This window comes from Agelaius phoeniceus, chromosome 15 (assembly GCF_051311805.1).
Source record: "Agelaius phoeniceus isolate bAgePho1 chromosome 15, bAgePho1.hap1, whole genome shotgun sequence".
Taxonomy (NCBI): domain Eukaryota; kingdom Metazoa; phylum Chordata; class Aves; order Passeriformes; family Icteridae; genus Agelaius; species Agelaius phoeniceus.
In genome coordinates this window covers 11510480-11534025 of record NC_135279.1, presented here as the reverse complement: position 1 = coordinate 11534025, position 23546 = coordinate 11510480, and the positions used below count along the sequence as shown (strand labels likewise).

Sequence of the window (23546 nt, the reverse complement as noted above, 5' to 3'; positions counted from 1 at the left end):
GGAAACAGGAGGCCTGGATAGCCAGGATCTGAAGAAGACTGAGGTGCTGAACACCTTTCTAATGCCTTGCTCTCATGGACATGTGCTCCAGACACATTGCCAAGCTGCAGAAGGCAAAGGCTGGCACTGGGAGAATGAAGAACCACCTGCTTAAGAGAACTTGTTGGAGACCATCTAAGGAAGGTGGGGATCCCAAGCACAAAGTCCATGGGACCTGATGAGATGCATCCACAGGGCCTGAGGGAGCTGGGAAATTGGCTGAAACTCTGTACATCATATTTGAGAAGCCATGGCAGTCTGGTGAAGTTTCACTGACTAAAAAAGTGGAAGCAAAGGCCCTAATTTTTAAGAGGGGGAAAAAAGAAGACTTGGGGAACTACAGAACTGTCAGTCTCACGTTGGTGCCTGTCAAGGTCATGGAGCAGATCCTCCTGACAACTGTGCTAAGGCACATGGAAACCAGGGAGGTGATGGATGAGAGCCAACCTGGCTTCACTAAGGGCAAGGTGGGCCTGAGAGAGTTTGTGACCATCTACAGCAGGGTCCCAGCCCTGGTGGGATGAGGGAAGAGCAACTGCTGTCATCTACCTGGACTTGTGCAAAGCATCTGGCACTATTATGCTAGAGATCCTTGTCTCTAAGCTGAAGAGTCATGGATTTGTTGGATGGACCACTCAGTGGATAAGGAATTGGCTGGATGGTTGCACTCAAATAGTTGCAGTCAACAGTTTGATGTCCAAGTGGAGATGAGTGACAAGTGTCCTCAGGGGTTTGTGTTGGGATTGTGCTGCTCTAACATCTTGGTCAGCAACATGGACAGTGGGATTGAGGGTGTCCTTGGCAAGTTCCTGAGCTGTGTGGTGTTGCCCACATACTGGAGGGAAGAGATGCCATCCAGAGGGGCATTAAAAGGCTGGAGAAATGTCACAAAGATAATTGTGTGACTAGAGCACCACTCTCCATGAAGACAGGGAGTTGGAATTGTTCAGCCTGGAGCAGAGAAGGCTCCAGGGAGACCTTAGGGCACCTTTGAGAGCCTAAAAGTGCTCCAAGAGAGCTGGAGAGGAACTTGGCACAAAGGGGAATGTCTTTAAACTGACAGCTGAGGACTGAGGATTTAGTTTAGATCTTAGGAAGAAATTCTTCTCTGTGAGTATAGTGAGACAGGGGATCAGTTGCCTGGAGCTGGGGCATCCCTGTCCCTGGAAACATTCAAGGCCAGGGTGGATGGGGTTGTGAGCAACCTGGTCTAGTGGAAGGATCCCTGCCCATGGTACTAGATGGTTTTGAAGAGCCCTTCCAACCCAAACCTTTCTAGGATTCTATTAATATGGACAATGGTTAGAGATATCTTTTGTCCACCAGGGGAAAAAAGCATTTTTCAACTCCAGCATTTGAATAGTAGAAATTATTATTCTAGAAAATAAGTTACAATTATTTCAATCACTAGACTTCTCAATTCTTTTTTCCAGGAATCACAACTGTGCTCACAATGACAACAATTAACACCCATCTTCGAGAGACTCTTCCCAAAATTCCATATGTGAAAGCCATTGATATGTACCTTATGGGATGTTTTGTCTTCGTTTTCATGGCTCTGCTGGAGTATGCATTGGTCAACTACATCTTCTTTGGCAGGGGACCTCAGCGCCAAAAGAAAGCAGCAGAAAAAGCTGCCAGTGCCAACAATGAGAAGTTGAGAATGGATGTCAATAAGGTAAACTGTAATGGGGATACATTTTTAGCATTTTCCCAGGAAGACAGGCTCTCACTTCTGTCAGACAGTGCTTTAAAATGTAATTTCTTGTAGAAAATGAGTGGAGTGGAATTATGATGACCTTGTCTTAGCTCTGCAGAGCAGTGTGCTTAGGCACCTCAGCAGTGAATGCTGCCCTCCAGCCTGGGAAGCTGAATGCCTTGTTTCTAAAGCATGCAGTCAGTGAAGTTTTACTGAGAGGTGTTTTCTTAGTCAGAATGTAGACTTGAATATGTACAACCTGTTTCCAAAGGAATAAATCCAAAATGATGGCTGTATATTCTAGTAAGAGCTGTATGGAACATTGGAACTAAAATCTAAATTTAACCTGCTTTCATAAATCTTTCAGATGAGCTGGATAAGAAATATTTGCCACAGAAGTGTTTAAAGTTTGAGAAGTTTGCATATTTTCCATGTCTAATGGGCCAGAATACTATTGACTAAATGAGGAACTTCTCAGAAATAAACCATCAATGTGCTGTGTACTTAATTTTGAATCTAAAAGTAGCCCCCTGGGGATGGAGAATTGAGGCAGAAAAGGTATTTGCCAAGATACACACTTCTGGGAAAAGTATCCATTATGCTTAATGAAAATGGGGCACTTATCATAAAGCACTTGTAATTTATCACTTTGACCATTTTGGAATGAATTTCACACAGTGGCAAATCTGTGCTGAATGCAAAAATATTCTCAGTCTAAACTGTATAAACTTTCACACACATGCGAAGTTGGAAAGTTAAATAAGGTTGAATTATCTTTGGGGGTTTGGGGGCTTTTTGGAGGGGTGAGAGGGTTGTGGGATTTTTTTTTTTTTTTGTCAGGGGAAGCTCAGTGAGTTGTAATTCATCATGACCAAGGAGAAAAAAAACTGAAGGCAAAATCTTAAAAAAAAAAACCTGTCTGAGAAAAAACCAAGGGATTATTTGTCAATTGGAAACTTAAGTTTCATACAGCTCTAATAGTGAAATTTCTAATGTTTGTTCAGAACCTCTACACACATAGTGGGTCTGCAGACAGAAGAACTTTTTATTCCAAAAATCCATCACATATTGATAGCACAAAATAGTTTTTTAGATTATAGCTTATAGTCTTTTAAGGAGAGTTATATCACCATGGTTCATAGCTCACCTATTTTTTTTTCTTTTTGCTTGGAGAGAAACATATTACAATGAATGAAGGCATACTCATAATGATGGGTTTAATTTTGATGTTATGTTACATATATCATCTTTTAGCATTATAAAGTTCATGAAGACACTGTAACATGTTTTTATTTCTATTTGTGATTTTTCAGCAATGAAAAAATCTGTGAGATTTTATTTAAGCTGTTAGGGTTTTTTTTTTTCCTTTTTTAAAATTAAATTTCACTTTTAAGGTGCTATAAACTACCCTGTAAGCAATTTTGCAAGATTAGACTTGCATTTACCTGAAGTCTTTCCTCTAGCATCAATGGAAATTTAAGATCCATAGGTGTCAGAGTGCCACCAATAGCTGAGGTATATTTCTGTGCACTTTGCTTCCCTTGTGGCGTTCTCAACATTCTTGTTCATACAACAGACCTTTCAGCTGTGTAACAGAATAGCCAAACCCAGTGGCAAATTGCTGATCATGAAGCAGAATTTGAAAGCATAGCTGGTGTGTTAATCCAATTCACTAGGCAGAGTAAATTAATTTCAATAACTGTTGAAGAACTCTGCCAGCTTACAGGATTGACACAAGGTATGCTGTGGAACACAAGGAACAATTTTACATGATTTTTACTTTTTTCATAGTGAGCCTTTCAGTTACCATTCTGGGCCAGCATGGTGAACAGTCTCTGTCAGTTCTGCTCTGGTACCCAGATCCACTCTGATCTGGTAATCAGGTCTGCAGTCCTTTAAGCAATAGGCAGGGAATCAAATAGGAGAGGATCAGAGAACCTGTCCTGCTGCACAGACTGCTCTGGGGAGAAGGAAAGGAGCTGACAGCTGCTCTTGTTGTTTGACCAGCAGCGAGAAAACATATTAATATTTAATGGACCTGAATATTTTATCTATTAAAAGGAGGCAAATATTATGTAATTATTTTCATTTGTAAGAATCAAAAAGGGGTCTGAACTGCTGAAATTAGTTCAGAAACAGTTTTTTCATAAAAATCAACATGTTTTAGAAATGGGATCACACACTCCATCTTTAACTAGGCTCCAATAGGGAAGGACTGATTTTACAAGGTATGAGTGTTCTTTTGTGATACTTCTAGATTGCTCTTGAATCACTTTGTGCAATATTATGAATTCATAAGAATCAGATACTATACAAGAGAAGATTGATGCCATGAGGAATAAACCTCACAATATAAGGATGAAAACTTCTACACAAAACTGTTGCTGCATTCAACATTGACACTGTAAAAGAGGTGGATAAATAGTTATTGGAGTGCTGTTTGTAGTGCAGCATCTCTGCTTATACTTTAGAGACCAGAAAATCTGTAATGGTTTTCTTGCAATTCAAACACTCTTATTTAGTAACATCTCATAAAACTTTCAATCAACAGAATGTGGTGAGAAGTGCTGATCAGTCCTCTGATCCACAACTCTGCTTGCAAAATCAAAGGAGAAGTTAATTCGTGCTCCCTTTATGCTGTTGCATTCTCTTCCATGGACAGATGCAGGGTGGATACAGGCACTGGTAATCTTTCTATTTTTGTTTGGTGTTATCCCAAAGATACCAGGGAGCCTACAACACAGCGTGCAAGGGAAGTTTTTTCCCATGGCTGTGGTATCTGCTGAATCCATTGTAATCTCTTGGAGATTGGGTGACTCAGGTGTCCTTGTTTTTTCCATTTGAGTGAACTTCATCAGGCTGGCTGCAGAGCTTCCCCAGGGTTATTCCAGATGAAAGTGTGGCCACATCTCTCTTTAAATTTCGCATCATATTCTTTTCATATACAAAATCTGGTAGTTTGGGGTTTCTTCTGTCTTTTTTTTTTAAATCATGGAATAGTTTGAGTCGGAAGGGACCTTTAAAGGTCACTCCAACCTCATTTTAATGAGCAGAGCCATCTTCAGCTAGATCAGGTTGCTCAGGGCACCATCCAATGTGACCTTGGATCCCTGTTTCCAGGGATGGGGCATCCACCACCTCTCTGGGCAACCTCTTCTGCTGTTTCATCACTCTTATTTAAAAAAGTTCTTCCATATATCTAGTCTGAATCATCACAGAGGATATATTCCATTTTCAAAGATTGTTGATCCTGTTTGTGGTAATGGAAAGATAGGGAAGGAATTGGTCCTGTATTTGATTTACTTCTTGGATACTGAAATCTGAGTAATAAAATCATGTAGAAATTTAAAAAACATAAAACTCAAGGCAGATTCAGACTCGGTTACCAGCAGATACATTGCCACACACTTGTTAAATCATATAGGACTTGCTTGATTTTCTTTGCAGTGAGTTCAGATAAAAATGGCTGAATCATCATTTCATTCTTGAAACTTCTCAGGCTGCATTTAGCAGTTTGTTCCTTTAGTCTAACCCATCATCTTTTGCCTTGTCAAGACTAGTTGTACTTTCTTTAAACAATCTGTTGTTGCTTGTAGGTAAACCACTGGCTTTTTTCTTTCTTTAGGCATCCTTCATTTATTTGAGATAGCATTCACATAATTTCCTCACATCTCTTTTCAGGTTTTCCATCTTATGTCTTGAAATGCCTTTCTTGCCTTGGTAGTCTCAAGTTTCTTAGTCTCTTCTGATTGACAAAATACTACAAGTGTACATAAGGATAGGTACACTGGGAGTGTCCTATGACTGCTTGAGGACCTAGCATGTCATAAAGTATGGTTTATATACTCTAAGCCATTGTTATGTCTTTTTATTCTGTGAACTTTTGTGTTTAAGAATGTTGATGATCATCAGTGTCCTTTTGATCCTTTGCATTTCATGAATCTTTATGCCAATATCGTCTGTGCTTCTTCAAGATGATTAAGATACATTAAAATACAGGGCCAAATTCCAGCCTCTGACTTCCCAATATCATTCACCTGTCTTCCTATGTACATGCATCTGGGACATGTTATCCCTTCTATTTTAAGATAATGTACCAAAGGCTTTACTGAAATCCATAAATCAAATCTCCTCATACAAATGGTCTAGAAAGATTTGGTCTAGAAGCCTCTGTGACCCTGGTTTTTCTTTTCATTGCAGGTTTTTTTTTCTTGTTTCCTTTTGGGATAGAAGGGGGCTAGGGGAGGGGAAACAAGCCACTGTCATAAAATTTTTCGGGTTTTCTCCCTGTGAAGTTTGGCTTTGTCTCCAAGAAGGTGATTCACCAAAGCACAGTTCCAGTGTAGAGCCTGGTACAGCTGAAAATGATTTCTTACGCAGACCCCCACCCATTTTAATAAGTTTCATTTCTGTTATGAGAGCTCAGATAATTAGTTTCTTGGTGCTCTCTCAGAGCTGATTTATTCCCCTTAAATTTTTTCCAGCATCTAGGAGCCAAGGCTTTTTTGGTTAATTTTTAAATGTACTCTTAATTTGTTGATTCTAATAATTTTATCTTGGATGTTTCCATCTTGGAACTCTATTTAGATGGGCTTGCTGATGCTGACCATTGTGATGAGTCTGATATATCTTCTAGACATTTGCTCTCTGATCACCTGCCAAGTTCTATATTTTCCGTGTGTTTTCCTGTGTTACTAAATTTCCTGTCAGCCAGCTGACCAATTGTCAATTTGTCTATTGGATTCTACTGCTGTTTTTTCTGCAGTTGCTCATCTGACTCATTTGATCCAAACTACTATGTACATGAATTGACTACTCTTGAGACGTAAGTAGGGTGAAAATGCTTTTCAATATCAATTAAATCTATATCTGTTATTCTGGATAGATCAGAAAACCTTCGTTAGAGTGGTAAAACCAGGACTGTCACTTTAAAGACCATGGTAAATGAAAGGCTGACTGTTCTTCCTCTCTAAAGAAGTGCTTCTTGCCATCTGGATGTTTGACAAGAGTGATTCCCATGGAAAAGCAGCCCTGTGCCATCCTCTTCCACAGCATCAGAGGCAGCAGAGATACTTATTGTGAGTATTGGGAGCACTTCCTACAGGAAGACTCTCATCAAAGGAAGAGCTACAGATCTGGCTCTTTAAGGAGGTCCTGGTCAGTCTCTTCAATATCCTATTGTTGCCTCACTAGTGCATTACCCACAAACAGGATATGGTACTTCCTTTTTTCAACTCAGATATCAAACCTTACAGAGGCATTACCACATAATGGTTTAGTGCACCTTTCTTCCATTTCTAGTCCTTCTAATTCTTACTGATATGTCATTCAGGTAGTGTTTAAGTTATTTCTATATTATTTAATTTTTTTCTTTATAGTTCAATCATCTAGGTTTATAAGAGCTAACAAATTAACATTCCTTATATAGATTTCTTAGCTATGTTCTTTCAAATAATTTGATTTGCCACTTCACAGAAGCAGCATTACATTTTGCATAATGTAAAATACATGTAAATACATCACTAAATGTGGTTTTGGATTGCATGCAGTTGCAGTAATGATTAAAGTCTACATGCTTCCAACTTAGCTTAAAGCACAGAGAATGCTCCAATGCACAGGCAATATACCTGAAGTACATGATAACATAAGTCACATGAATAAAACTACCTTTAATTTTGCAGTCATACTTGGTTCTTGTGAGCAGTAACACAGCAATTTCCCTCTGGGAAAGAGGGGAAAAATGTCAGCGTATTATGCAATGCTTTGTAAAACTGTTTATGCAGATTTATTCAGTCATTTTCTGTAAATAAATGTGAAGTGACATTGCTAACCTCTGCATGTTTAGATAAGGTTCCTTTTTAAATATACTGAGTGTATTTTTAAAACAATGAGTAATTCTTTACTCAGACCTCTTTCTATTACATAAGGTAATAAAAAGTCAGCACACCTGAAAGGGCCAGTGCATTGCTGCTCATAGTGCAAATCATGAACAAGGGAAGCTGTCAGACTACTGGCATTTTTCCATCCAAAATTTGGGTACCAAGAACACGGAATGTCAATATGACAATGAGTTTAAACACATCTTAATAGATTTGAATACAATAGAAGTCTTCTCAAAAAGTTAATGAAGGGCTTAGGAAGGTAAGAAGGTTTAAACAAATAAGGTATCTTTGCAATTCATTGCCCTCCTGGCCCCCTGTTGTTATATCTGGATTAGCACAGGGCTGCTAAAGGAGGTGAGATGGCAAGCCAATGACAAATAGAAACTTAGCAAGTGTTTCTGAGGGCCGGTTAACTTTCTTCCCCTTCAAGTTGTCTCAGCTGCTATTTTTTTCCCTACAGCTTTTTGACTAAGGAAAGGAGTCTGACCGAGTTTAGCTGGACTAGTTAAGTAGTTTGCCTCAGATCTTTCACTCTAAGGGAACTCCATTGCAGTATCAGAGCTTTGAGAGAAATAAGAGCATGCAGTCACCTGTTCACAAGTGATTACATCTAATTATTTCAACTACACTGGTAGGCTAAGGATGGAGTGGCAGTTTGTAATCTAGCAAGGAAATGGGGCTCCCACAGCATCCTCCTTCCCCAGATGCCTGCTTTCAGATTCACTGTTTGATGTATGGGGGCTCTTGGAGCAGGGACACTGACAACTTTCTAGTCCATTGTGCCAGAAATGCCCTCTGTTCCAGCAGCACACTTGGAAATGGCACAGTCAGTTCAGGGGCTGCTGTGCTACCTGACATTTCCCATGACAGCTTCCAAACTTTTCACCGCTTTACTAGAGAATAACTGGGAGAGCCTTGTATTTTTTTTTAATCTGTCATATTCATAGATGTCTCTAGAAAAGGAAGGGTGAATTAGATGAAGGAGCGTGTTAACCTGAGCCAAAGGGAATGCCCTGATGTGTACCTGTGGCTTTTTGCAGCTTGTGATGGCTTTCAGTGCACTGCAATCAGGCAAGGTCACTCTCCTCAGTTTTCAGGCTGTGGTGTGAAGATGCATTAGCAGGGCTGTAGGCCTGAGATAATAGACCTTGCTCCAAAGCAATGCTGCAAAACAATTAGGCTTGGCTAATGCTTTTATTTCCCCACTGATTTACTGCTGGCTTGCCACTGGCCTTTTCAGTTCATAGCAATTATTTGTTCATTTCTATCTGAAGAAATCATATAATGCATCTTCAGGGAGAAGAAACTATTGCAAAGGTACCTAAAACCAGTCAGTACTTATTGCATAGAATGGCACTTTATACCCTATGGACTAGAGGTACTTCTAATATAAAACATGAGTAAGCATATATAACATTACAAGATGTAAAAGCTTTTGGTAAAAAGAGGATTTTTAAACTGGTTATATGCACAGACTTGGTTAATAAACTGAACAGGATATTAAAACACTAAGGCAACAGGAAGCTCTTAAAATTTCAGTCTCAAATCCTTACTGCTCTATATTGCAGGAGCTAATGCTGCCACTGTCCAGATGTCAGTGAAAGAATTCACCCTCTTTCTTTCTCTCCAAGGAGAGTTTTCCTTTTGTTTGCAGTACAGGTGAAGCTGCACAAGGACTGATTGTTGATCCAGGATCAGAAGGTATTCCTTCCACAGCAATTTATTGAAGGACATGTAACAAAGTAGGCATGGATTATAAAAGCTTACCCTTTCTCCTAAGTTTCCATTCATGCAATCTCAGGGAACAAGTTGCATGTGAAACAGTCAGCAAAGCACAGGGTGTCTGGCCAGCCTCTTCATGTTTTATCAAACCAGAGCTTGGATAGGAGTGAAATTTGAGGAGGTTCCAGTTTTAGCTCACAGCACTTTGCAGAAGCAGTCAGAAGGTGATGTTCCACGATCTGTGCTGGTATTCCACATGACATCTGAATAAAGGTCAAGTCAACTGTGTGAGGCTTTTTTCCCCAGTTGCACTCCTTTGAATGCCATATTTAATTAATGTAAGACCAGTGCCTGTACACTTGTTTAAAAGCACATTCTCCTCTTGGCTTTTGTACTGCATCTACAGCCTGTGACCCTGAGCAGAACACAATTTTTAGTTCATAAAAGAATCCCTTAGTGCAGTTTAGGTCATTAGATCAAGTTGTGAAGAAATAAGACACAAAAAAAGACAAATTATGTACAGTGAAGTAGAAGAAATCTATGTACCTGCAGTCCAGAAGGTGAGTCTGGCTAGGGAAATCTGGTGAATTGATTTCCTGAAACACAACACATTTTAATTTAGTCAGATTTGGGTTTGTTTTTTTTTTTTCATAATTTTAAAGCAGAAGACTTTTCATTTTAATATTGTCAGGACTAGTCCTCTGAGCCTTGCAGTATCTACAGCTGTGGAACTGTCTCTGTTTCAGGCTTCTACATCAGCACTGAACTGATCATATGAAATACTTTTCTGGATCTTTTTAAATTTGGACAATTGTTATAAAATGTTAGAAATTCATCTTTCTTTTCTTTGTAACAAAATCTTCTCAGTGATTTTTCCATAGAAAGATCTCAGGAACTTTCTTTTAGTTTTGTTGTTGTTGTTGAATTAGTTGCAGTTTCTCTTCAGAGTTTTATCCTTGGACCTCTTGCTGTCTCTGAACATGTTTGTCTTTGGCCTGGGCCCAAGAATTATGTGTTCCCCAAAACCACAAGGCTGAATCTGTTGACAAGTGAGTATATCATGGTCAGACGGGTGGAACTGGTAGACTGCTGTTCAGCCCACCCACTCTCATGACAAGGATGTGCTGTGCAGTTCTTTGCACATTATATTTGGCTTCAAACAAGAAAAATAACATCTTTAGTATATTTTACAGATGCTGTTCTACAGGAGCAACTTAACAATCTTATTTTTACCATCTAGTTCATATTTCAAAACCATAACTATATCCAAATTATACCCTAGAAATTTTGAAAGTTGTGGTGATAATTGTGTGTTCCATGCATTTTTTTAATATCTTTCACAACATTTTTTTATATAACCAATTTTGCTCTGTCCCTGTAGTAGATTTTTGATGCTAGATGTATCTGCTAAATTGTATTTTGTAAGACACCATAATGAGAGACTTATGATTGTTATAAAGGCTTGATGAAAATTTGATTTTGTCGCAGATGGAAGTGAGCAGTTTAAGATGCAGGTTCTTGCTGATGTGTTCTTCATTTATATTATCTTCAAGAAAATTAATTGTATAGTCTTAAATGGGATGATATTTTAAAAAAGAAATAACAATAACTTAATCAGAGTAGTATTACTAAAAATCTGGACTGCCCAACATCTTGGTTTTTGTGAAACAGTAGGATTTAACTGTTGTTAATTGCTACCCCAGAAATCTTCTGTCCCAGATCACCTTCCTCTGCTTCCTCCTAAATGTCTCAATAGTAAAAAAATTGTTGCTGAAAATTGTATTTGAGAAGACTTTGATAGAAACTTCAAGCTTATTGGATTCTGTGCAGAGGTTGGAACAAGTTCATATTTCATGGGCTTTTTTCAAATGTCATCAAAGCAAAGATGCTTTAGCCTCTCACATTTCATCTGGGCACTCATTCTTCAGTGCCTTAAGTACAGAATGCCATGTTTAAGTATTGCATACTAACAGGAAGTTATATTTTCAACCATTTCTCCAGAATCCTGCAATACTTGCAACTAAGTTATTGATGGGTTACTAAAGATAATTATCAAGAAGTCACATATATCAGAAGGTAAAAATGGATGTCTAGAAATTGATTTACAATTATTTAGAGCAATGTTAAAGCTCCATGTTCAGATCTTGTATTTTTTCCTCACCTCCGTTTTTTTCTTTAACTCTTACAGGTTTCTTGCAGGGTCAGGGTGTGCTTAGACTTTTAGTCTTTGAAAGGTCAAGAACCTGAAGAAAATCCTTCTATAAAATTTGCAGAGTTTCTCTGAAATTTCTGATCTGAAACCATGTGAAACAACCTGAAACTATAAGACTTCCCCATTACTGTCCCCTAATTGCACTCTTTACAGCCTGACCCAAATTTTAGGTGTATAACAATGCATGCTAGCCTGGTTTCATATACAGTAACTGCAATACTGGCAGTAAACTGAGTTTTGTACAGACAGTGGAAATGCAGTGTTTGTTGCATTTTTAAAGATATTGTTTCACATATGGGTATTTTGAAATATTAGGCATTCGTGTCTTATAAATTTCTATAGCTTTATCTCAGCAGACTGGCTTATCATGTCAAAAATACCACTGTAGCTTTAGGCAGGTGCCTATTGAAAATCATTAATTGTTTTTTCATCCAGAGTGAACCCAGCAGCAGCTTGCACAGAGCTGTCTACCTCCACACATTGCCTGTGTAGTCAGGGCTGTCCCCAGAGCTCAGTGCTTCCCATAGTCAAACCTTGCTGATGAGGTGGAAGATCCCAATTACAGGTAAAGTGCACATCATACTTTCATCTGATCTTGCTACAGCCCCTGTGACTAGTTAGGAATGGAATGTTACTGGTTTTCCAAGCAAACCTCAGCTTTTAAGAGGTGGGAAACTGATAGTAAGGTTTTCATCTATAACAAAAATCAATTATATGTCTAGATATGTCACCTAAGTCTTCATTGAGAAAGGGATCTTTATTTCTGTCTTCATTTCTTAGGAATGTCACTTCACAGGGCATATAACATCTATATCTCAGGTTTTAATCTTTATAATAGACTGGGTACCAGTTTAGACTCCATGGTTTAGTTCACCAGATTTTGTTTTAATCTAATGGCAGCTCTACTTAACAAAAAGTAAGTTTTCAATTTGAAACTGTGTTGTTTCCAAGAGTTATTCTATCAGGAATTCCATCCCTACTGTCTATTTTATACACAGTTTCTGAGTCACTCTACCATAAAATACAGTTCCTGCCTGTAGCTGAAGGTTACAGGTGAAAATGAACAGTGTATTAGAAGGGAGAAATATCAATGTTGTATCTTTTCAATTCATCAGTATAAATTTCTCTTGTACAATAAAGCTGTGTTTGGCAGAGCAGCAGACCCTAATCACCAAGGAACTGATTTACTGAAAGTTAATAATTTCAGAGATGTGGTCATCCTTGGAGGATTCCTAATGAATGTGTGTGGGAGTTGTAATTTTCTTGTATTTAACTGTTGCTAATGTATTATTGTAAGATGAATTCCTCAAGAAAGCCATCATTTTGGAGTTCTAGGTAATAGGAAGAATATATAATGGTAACAATTCTATGCTTTCCTCTATATTCCCTTTGTTTAAAACCATCAAAAAAATTCATGGCCGCTTTCAAGGCTCCAGAGTCAGCTTTTCTTCAGTTTGACCTGGACCTATAAATGAATCATTTCCATCATCTCTTTTGTCGTTCACATTTCAGATTGATTTATAAAAACCCCAGTGTCTTGCATGGTTGCTTAGCTCTGGTCATTTCTCCTCCACTTCTGCCTTCACCTTTTATTTCCATAGTACTTGCTGCTGCTTTTTCTTCATCTTCATCCTCCCTTCCTTTCTCGTCCTGGGAATTTCTCCATTAAGTTTGAACTCTCCTGTTCACCATAAAGAGTCTAGTTCTATGGTTGAACAATCCTTCAGCACCAAGAGATCTTTTTAACCTTCCTCCACCTCCTTTTGAAACCACTTTTACACTTACTTTCCCCCCAGAATAATTTTAATAATTGTTTTCATATCATCATATCTTCCTTGGTCAAATGACCAGTTGGAAAAAATACATTTACATCACAACATTATGTTACCTTGAGGAGCACAGCAAGGCAGTAATAGCACCTCTGAAGCCAGAATGTATCTATGCTAATTGTTGGCTTAGAGGTCCCTATATATTTTAATTACTTGTCCTACTATTATACTACAGTGCTTTAATTTTAAATGAAAGATAACAGCTGCCTCATCTCTAAGGAAACTGGTCTTGATTTTATTAACTTACAGGACAGAAGAATAATTGGCACATATCATTGTCCAGAAATGTATTCAACAAAGGTATCTTTCATTGTTTTCTAATGTTTTTATCCTCAGAGACGTAAAATTCAGGTCTTGACCGGTTATGGTCATTAAAGATCCCATGGCACTTTTTTATAGCGTGGTCATCTCAACCCCAAGCCCCTGGGCAAATATCAATTTATGTAACTGTTCTGCTTACCCAACATTCCCCACCACCACTCACCCACCCCATAGTTTTAATTGGCTACAACATTCTCCATTTCCTCGACTAAAATAAAGTGTGTTGTTCTGCACTGTCAGTCACCACATTTCACCTCAGAGGTGATTGTGCTTCACTGGGAAGTGAAGTGGTTCTTCTTTCTAATGCTTGTAAAGCGCTTTGGGATCCTTTTGAATGGGTGGTGCTGTTTACAGTAAATGTAGATCACTGTCATTCTATCTCAGGCGTCACTTCCTTACAAAAGCATGTTTTAGTTAGAGCTGGGCGAATCTGCTTGGTGGAAAAAACAGTCCCAGCTCTCTCTAATTTGATGGGGAACCTTTTGGCAAAGGTTGAAGAGGCCCCTTCCCTTCCCTTCCCTTCCCCTCCCCTCCCTTCCCCTCCCCTCCCCATTCAAAATATCTTGAGAAAATGCATTTATTCTTATGGTCAGTTCATTATTCCAGATGCATTAGTGCTCAAGAAACAGCTGAACTTTGTGGTGTTTTCCTGGCTATTGTAACACTTGAAGGTTCGCCCATCTCTAATATTTACTGTATTTTGCAATATTTCTTCTGAAAAAGTCTTGGAATATTGAAAAATGCTGTGCTTCAACTCTGATATGAGTGTGATATGTACAGAAGACGACATTTTTCCCTAGAAGATAGTTTAGAATATTGCTTAATGTTTTTTCTGCCCAGCATCACTAATCTTACTAACTGCTTCCAAGATTATAGACATCTGCAGCATTTTGCTGCATTAAGAAAAAAAGTTGACTGGAGTGATATCATGCTGCTAAAACATGTTTGTGTCTAACTCTAGCAGACTAAAATAGCCTTTCTTGCATGTGTGCTGCATAGAATGTATGCAAATATGTAAAGAGCACTCAAATTTCTAATATCATTGCAGATCAAAAGGATAAAATGCTTAAAGTAGACTCATCCTAAGAAGATTTAAGATGTGAAAAAAATTGTTGGCACTAAAATATTTTCAAAAATAGTATCCTAGAATGCACAACATTGAGGTGAAAATAACCCAGGCTCTGGGCTAAAGGGTAAACCCATTACATTAGTGGATGTTATATCCAACTTCCCCTGATGTCACTGGAACTAAAACTTCTTTTCTTGAGGTTATATGAAAATACAGAAAATGTAGTTTCCAAATGACTTTGCACCCCTCATGTAGTAAACTTACCTCTTCTGATTTTAGACATTTTGGGATCAATGAATGCCAAGTACCTGCAATTAATTGTTTTATTTTTAGGACCCTGAGAGTCTTATGATTGGTCTGAGATCTAATAACAAAAATGAGTCCCCTTTTGTTTTACCCCAAAAATCAGAAAAGAATTTTCCAAATAAATACACTCATTAGAAAATGATGTTTTAAATCTATCTTGAGAAGTTTCATAGATTGATTTGCTCTTGCAGATATTTGCTTTTGTTGCAATTACAATAGTAGAATACTACTATTACCTGTCCAATGCTGGTAGGAACTGATTTGATGGCCTTCCTGGATAGAAGCACTGCTCCCTCACTATGTTCAATATCATGCTACTGAGCTCTTAAAGGAATTTCTCTTGAATTCCAGCTCAACTTTCACATTTTTCCAGTGCTTTTCAAGTAAAGATTGATTTCCCACACTATGAATTTCATAAATATCATGTGGCTCTTATGAAAAGCTAACAGAAAAGAAAGATTTTGTCTGTTTCACATTGAGTCATGACATTTGATTTATAATTAAACTAGAGGGGTGCAAACTCACACAGATTGGAGGGGGGGAAGATAGAGAGAGGGAAATCTGTCATCTCAGCAACACTAGGTTTTGTGCATCACTTGAACAGATGTAATCACTCAAATGACAGTGTTTCAGTAGGTCCAAAGTACCTCTGTGAGTGTCTGACTTCTCAGTTCAGAACACTGGGCAGAGGGTGCTACCAAAATGCAACTGGTTGAACCCAGTTCTCTCATCTTGCCATGGTAAATATTATATAGGGGGTTTAATAATGGTTAATCAGCCTGCAATGAGCAGTGCAGGCTGGTACATGCTGCTGAGAGGTAGTTTCTAAATATTACAGAATATACTAATACCCTGTTATTGTTTAGAAATCCACAAAGGTCACAGTTTTTGCACTTTGAGTAATAATTACAGAATATATTTTGTACATGATAAATGAATAATGTGACTGAGTTATTCTTAAAGGAGCTCTGGAACAGTTTTTTTCTCTTACTTGGCCTGGAGTGTATCTGCACTACCATCACTAATTCAATGTAATTAATTAGCTTCTCTTTAGCTATTATTGTTTTTAAGAACTTTTAGTTAATTATAATCTGTTATCACACAATTCAAAATACATTCCTTAAGAAAAGGCTGAGAAGAATTAGAACTTGCCTAAGTAACTTTTATTTGCTTTCTATAAATGGATTCTTTTTAGAATCTACTTCCACACTCCAGATCTTCTCCAGATTGCCAAAGAGTGGAAGTTAGTTCCTTATCTTTGAAATCCTCTTGATTGTCTGAGGGGTTTCTCTACAATATTGCTTTATTATTTTTTTTTCACTGAATTGCTTTAAAAAATGCATAGCAGCTAAATCTACCCATTGAAACAACTGTTCAATGTACATTTGATGTGATTACATTCTGCATATGTTTTCCCTTGCTTGAAATTGCAGATCTCTGCTATTACAGCAGCATGCTATTACAGCATGCATTGTATTGAAGAAATTTATTAGTACTGGGGCATGGAGTTTCCACATAGCTATAGCTAGACCATGCCATTGCCTTTCCCCAAGTAACCAGCATTCCTGTTTGGAAAATGGGGACCTAAAATGTGCATTCTCTTGTGCAGTGCTTTGTACCTCATTCATAGAGGCAGAGAGACCTCGTGAATAATGGAAGTTTGTGTCAGAGCCAAAGCTTTCATTCGAAAGAAGAAGAACCAAAACAAAGCAGATCTTTTCCCATTGGATTTTCTTCCAAAACCCCTGAAAATTTCAATATTTGCCCCAGATATCCTCCTCAGTGACAGAATGCCACTTTCAGGAGCTGAGTGTGTTCTCTGTTCCCAGGTATTGCTTGTGCTTGCTGAGCATTGGGTCCAGGGAAATGCCATTTATTGCATTATAAAATACTGGCCCTATTTCTCCTTGAGGTCACAAATAAATAATAATAAATATAATCACAGCTATGCTTAGAGTCTTTCAGGCTGACATCCAATCAATTAGCAATGCTAGATACGGCCCTTACCAGCATGGCTTCATTTTGCAGCTGACCGGGCTTCCTTTCCCTCCTGCTAAATCCGCCGCCTTGTTTTTCTTACAGATGGACCCACACGAAAACATCTTGTTGAGCACGCTGGAAATTAAAAACGAGATGGCTGCCTCTGAGGCTGTGATGGGGCTTGGGGACCCTAGGAGCACAATGCTGGCCTACGACACCTCGAGCATCCAGTACCGCAAGGCCGGCCTGCCCCGGCACAGCTTCGGCCGCAACGCGCTGGAGCGGCACGTGGCACAGAAGAAGAGCCGGCTACGGAGGCGCGCGTCGCAGCTGAAAATCACCATCCCTGACTTGACTGATGTCAATGCCATAGATCGATGGTCCCGCATCTTCTTCCCCGTGGTTTTTTCCTTCTTCAACATCGTCTATTGGCTTTACTATGTGAACTAAGAAACAAAGCCACGCAGGAAGAAAGAACTGGATTTTCTCTTCGAATCAGTTGTACAGCCAAAAGTGGGACTTGGAAAAATTCTATTCAGGACAAAAAGTTATTTTAAAACACCTTAGTTGCTGGCCCACTCTATGGTCTGTTTTTATAATGTTTTGGTTGTATCTGCTAAACCATACATATGTTACGTTGCAGTATGGACATATCCCCTTATCAAAATATAAGTGCATTTTGAGTGTAAAGGCAAATTGCGTTTTGAAAATCACTTTTGTCTCATTGTCCCTCACTCTTTTTTTTTTTTTTTCTTTTTTTTCCCAATGGCCATTTGAGTTTAGTGGTACAAATTATAGAGCAGCATTTGAGAAACAAGTATTAATTTCAACAGCAGTACATGCCATTCTAGGGAAAGTGCATATCCAAGGCATGCATATACACTTAAGAGAGTGTACTAAGTTATCATGCTTATGAAACACATACACTTTACTTTTTAAATGTGTAAACTTGAAAACAAGTAGTGCCTATCATCTTTCCAAGATGATGATGGTCAGAGGTTTCCCAACCATATTCAGGTATTTCCTTTTATTTATTGAAAGAGCTGAACCTTTGACTGATGATATTGGGGTTGGGTGTTTGCACAGAAGCTGAAGCAAGAAGCACTAGTTTGTTTGTATTTTAAAGAGAGAACCTATGCTCAGTCATAGTGACTGTGTTTGGGATCAATAGAGAAATGTGGGGACAGTACAAAAATGCAACAGCACTGAATGGGTAGATGCTGCTGGATTGTGTTGAGGAAAGGGAATCTGTCCAAAGTGCCAAAATCGATTGCCCAAATAGTAATTCTGTAGATGGCTGAAGGAAGCCAGTGGTGCCCTGCCTTTCTCCAGGGCAGGGAGAGTGAGAGAGCAATTACAAAGTGCAGGGGCAGGGAGACAGGGGGCTACATATACATAAATGTGTGTGTATATATACATATATATATATATATATATATATATGTATATACACACACAGTGCAGGTGAATGTTCTCAGTTGTACACACCTTAATCTGAAATAGTCGTGTGGAGTTGTGTGATTCCTTCCAGGTTTTCATCTTTCCAGCATTATGCTTCCTGCTGTTGGTTAAAGGTTCTGTACCTCTTTCAGCAGTTAGGATCTGAGCATATTTCTGTACAAGAGGTACTGACAGGGTGTTTTCTCAGTCTGGATTAGGCAATAACATTTCACTTTTTGTTTTCCTTAATGCACTGTTCTAAAGGAAAGAAATTCATAGCAATCACTTTAAGAGTTTAAGTACACTGTTGAATGTTTCCTGCTTTAGGGTGATTTCCATTGAAAAACTAGAAAATTTCTGGTTTTCTTTGGGAAGCTTCTTGAATTAAAAGGTTGAGATTTTTTTCATTCCATTGAGCTTTATTTTTACAAAATAGCAAAATATATAGTAGGAAAAAAAAATTAGACAAAAAATTTTTGTCACTTATTCCACTATGGAACTGTAGTGAAAACAGCAATCATAAGATCTGTATAACAAGTAAAAATTCTTGATGGCTTTTACTAGATGAGATCCCCAATATTGTTTGACACAATCTTTCAAGAAGCAAAAGCCACATCTGTTGCATCCATACTACCTCTCATCTGTGTACAAATTTTTGAAAGAGACTAGAGAGTATAAATGTTTTTTTCAGGGTACTAAAAAAAACTCTTTAGAATATTTTTCATAAAATATATTTTTTAATTTTTTTGTTCTTCAAAAGAGTAATTTTCTTACAAGTTTCTGTGGTTTTATTTTTGATTCCCCTTCCTCCTCCCCCATTTGATAGTAAATGAAACTAATAGGAAGAGAATAGTTCTGAGAACTAATAGGCAAATATTCTTTTTTTTTTGAGCACTTCATATGCTTATTTCTGGTTCAAATAAAAAGTATAGTTTCAGAGCCTGGGATGGGATTTGCAATACACCCTACCTGCCAGGAAGTTGTGTACATTCACACACTGCCTCCAGGCTCAGACTCTGCAATATGTAGAGATAGGTTTCCCTGATGTGATTAACTTTCCAAGTGAAAATTATGGTCTTTGTTCACATAGTAAATTTGTGACTGCATTTCATGCATAACGCAATAACCTTTGTAGATGCACTTGGGATTTCAGCTGATAGGTATGAGTCACGTTGGATTATTTTTTTCCCAATTTTAAGAAATGGAGCATATCAAAATCCAATATTTCTCCTCAAAGTCTGTTCTTTGAAAATTATATTAATTATCCTAAATGAAAGCAGTCTTATGGTATTCTTCTGTACAAGCTTTTCTTTCATTTCAGAAATTGCTGACAGCTCCTTTTATTGTTTCATAGAAGCAGAGTGTGACTGCAGGGAGCTCGCAGCCTTTCTGTGGTTGATACACATCAAATATAAAACCTTACAGGGAATATGTTGACTCTCTGCATTGGTAACTGCTTCAGCTATTACAAAAATCACAGAGATCGAATCCTGGAACTGCACATTCACTTTTCTGAAGCTACAGTACAAGCCATAATACTCTCTGATATTGCTATTCAGAGAGTGAAAGAAAATGTTTGGTTTCTGCTCAGGTGTCACTAGGAAAGATAAATTATCTGTGGGGAAAGAGCACTTTTGCTTTTACTATGTTCTTCTGGCTATTAATGTGATGTATAAAATTAGTGAAAGAGAAAGATTCTACCATTTTGTACTAAGGCTTAACACTGTGATATAAAAAGATGGGGGTGAGATGGCTGGTGAGGCACTATCAAGGAAAAAGCATAACTCGAGCCCCAGGTAAGCACTTACTCCTGAGATACTTGAGTGAAAGTGGGAAATGATGCCAACAGACATGAGACATGGGGTTTGCTATGTGTGCTACCCTCCAGGTAAACTAGAATAAATTTGCTTTTACTTTAGAATTGACCGAAAAGAAATATTCTAGATCTTTTTAATCGTGTTAATTGTTGTTGGTTTCAATAAACAAAATAGCAAAGTTAATAATTTAGATAAAAACTTGTAATATAATTATAGTTGCACATTTTATTGTTCTATTAGACATAATAGCCAGCAATTAAGGTGTTTTTCATCTTTGCGAAATTCATGGGGGAATTATGACTATAACATGGCACAGTTTTAATGAAATCTTTGAGATCAATCTGTAAATATATACTGTACATGACTGCTAGTAAGTATGATACACATTTTCAGAACTGAAAATTCATGCAACATATTTCTGTGTTTGCATAAGGAATGTTATGTTTCTATCCTATCGCAGTTCAATGACTGGGAAGAAAGACTCAAGCAATGACATTGTGACCATTTCTTTTCTCATTCCCAGGAGGAAAACAAGAGTCCTAGATAACAGCATGTGGCAGAGGTCTTCAGAGAGTTCTTACATTCGAATAAAAAAAAAAAAAAGACATAAAATCTGTAAGGTACAAAAGCACAATGCATTGAGAAAATAAGTGGTGGTCTTATACCTGGGGAAAATATCCTATTTATTTCAGAAAAACGTGCATTAAAATTGAGCCTCAATATATTTTCACTATAAATATTAGACTGTGTTCCAATCCTATAACACAGTGCTAAACATAAGTGAACAGATGTGAAACATTTTCCAACTGTATGTGCATATGGACGTACCCCCAAATGTCTGTATGGACATATGTGTGTATATATACACGTGCTGAGTATATATATATATATGCACACACATTCACATGTTGGTGTGTTAAAGGAATAAGCTAATAATAGTTTTGTTTCTATCATCAACCAGTGTATGAATATATTTTTGAGAAAAAAAAAAAGAGTAATGTATTTAGAAAAAAAAAAAACCAAACAACTAACTCTACAGGGTAACTGGGCATTTCTATATCAGCAGATCAATGCTTATGATTCGTATGGAGTATTGCACCGTTTGACATGATGATAGTACTGTACCTCCTTGCATCTGGAATTAGACTAGTCCTCACATTGCTTGCCTATTTCTTCTCTCTCTTTTTATAACAGCATTGTCCACTAGTAAGTTTTCAAAACCAACAAATTCCTTAGGGAACCAATTAAAAAAAAAAAAGGCAAAAATAGTAACTATTTCTAGAAAATAATCTAGGGTGGGATGGCCAGGGTACAATACTATATCAGTAGTGATCAAAACATTTTGCTATGTGTACATAGAACATACGATGTGAGCAACCATAACTTAAGCTGAACGTGTGTAAATATTATCAGATTTCTTAAACATTTTTAACTTCTAATTTGTACTTTATGGTAAGGCAAAAAGCTAATTCTACTTATGGTTTAGGTTAATGTGTCCTAAAATTATGTAAATAATTAAATAAGCTGTAAATGAGCAGTCAATAGATACAGTATTTGTTTAGTGACTTTTTTTTACTAAGTACAATAATTGCAGTGCTCTAGCAGAGTAATTTAAACACCCTTTTGCATAAACAGATTTGGACTCCAGATATAAAATAGTACAGGAAGTGCTGTAGTGTAAAATAGCCACCGTGGCAACGTTCCTGCTGGCACAGCTGATTCTTTTGTGTGGTTAAAAGGTTCAGGCCACACTCAGTACTCAGACTAGCCAAAACTAACAGGGCCTGGTTTTCACCTACCAAAAGGCACCTTGATGTTGCTCCAGTGAGTGGAGAGGTGAAGGTGTCCAGGTAAGTGAGAACTCAGCTGTCGGCGATTTCATTACAGAAGCCTGCATATTGCATCTGTCTGATTCTGAAATCTGTCTCTTATGGTATTTAATAGTAGGCTTATATTTTTCTTTAAGAAAAAAACAAAAAACCACAGGATGTTTGACTGTCGTTAGATAGCATAGTCCCCCAAAGCCAAAGAATCTTCACTCCAGAAATTGTTTAAAAGGGAAATCTAAAAAGTCACTGCTTAACACCAAAGGTAAAGCTTAGTAAAATGCACTAGGAACTTTGTCTAAATTTTTAAGAAGCAAATGGAATGTTGTTGATCAAAAAGACTGCCCTATTCTACTTTGTAAAAATACTAAGAATTTAAATATCCATTATATAAAATTGAAATAGATAATCTCTACAAGAATATGCAACACTAGCATTTCATAAATATAAAATTATTTTCTTTGTAAGTGCTTTGACAAAAAAATGAAACTTAAATGATGAAAAATCTCACCTCTACTTTCATACTAAGGGTTGTATTTTTTTAATGTTTTTCAGACATGAGGTCATCTATTCCAATTTGATAGCATTTTGTATGTTTTCACTGTTCCTGTCATTTGGCAGATACTCACCAGGCTGTATGGTTCATGGTCTGTCCTGTTACTTTCAGTTGAAGACAAAAAGAACATTTGAAACATGATTAATTCTGACAAACTGCCTATGATTTGACTTCTATCACGTTTTTATTGGCATGGGTGTTTAAATGGTTCTGTTAGTACTGTCTTTGCACAGTTCTGAGTTATCTTTTACTTAGTACTATTTATTTCATAATGTAGTAATCATCAGCCTTACTAATGACCTTGTAGCCTTTCTTATATGCACATAATGCACATTTTCCAATGGCTAGAAAATGCAAAATACTAGTGGATATCATTGCATCAGATCTTCATGTCTTTCTCAAAAGGACTGCTAACCTCTGGGATTTATGAGGTAGTAAAATGATGATTGTAAATGAGTAGCACATAAGAGATATTTTCTTGAATTTAAAATTATTGCAGCCAGTTTCAGCATGTAAATATATAATAATGTTGGCTAGTGTGTAATTCTTGAATTTAAAAATATAAATAAAGAAAACCTAAAATATGTACATGTAGTTGTGTTATGTTGAGCAGGCTCTTTTCTCAAAGCTGCAGATTTCAGTTCTAATCTGAAGTGAATAACTCTGAGTTTGGGCCAGAAAGGGACTCAGAAGTTGGGTGTTGAGGCACCTGAAATGTAGGTGTAGGATGGGAAGGGGGAACCATATCATGGTGTTAATGTGCCTGTGCAGCCCTTGGGGGACTGGGGAGTGTAAGCAATGTGCAGTGAGAAGCCTGGTGCTGGTCAGGAAGGAAAGGCTCCAAGCAG

General features: G+C 37.6%; 1 protein-coding gene across 2 annotated transcripts in view; it reads left to right on the top strand.

Annotated features, from left to right (window-relative positions):
* GABRB2 (gamma-aminobutyric acid type A receptor subunit beta2) overlaps positions 1-23286 on the top strand; it is a 138378-nt gene extending 115092 nt beyond the window's left edge. The window contains exons 10-12 of one of the 2 annotated variants that reach the window (XM_054643086.2): positions 1473-1717; positions 13633-13683; positions 17162-23286. In XM_054643086.2, coding sequence (XP_054499061.1) covers positions 1473-1717; positions 13633-13683; positions 17162-17509 — 644 coding nt within the window. In that variant the 3' untranslated portion in view covers positions 17510-23286. The remainder of the gene's footprint in view (positions 1-1472; positions 1718-13632; positions 13684-17161) is intronic. The other variant, XM_054643087.2, reaches the window with a different exon arrangement.
* The last annotated feature ends 260 nt before the right edge of the window (positions 23287-23546 follow it).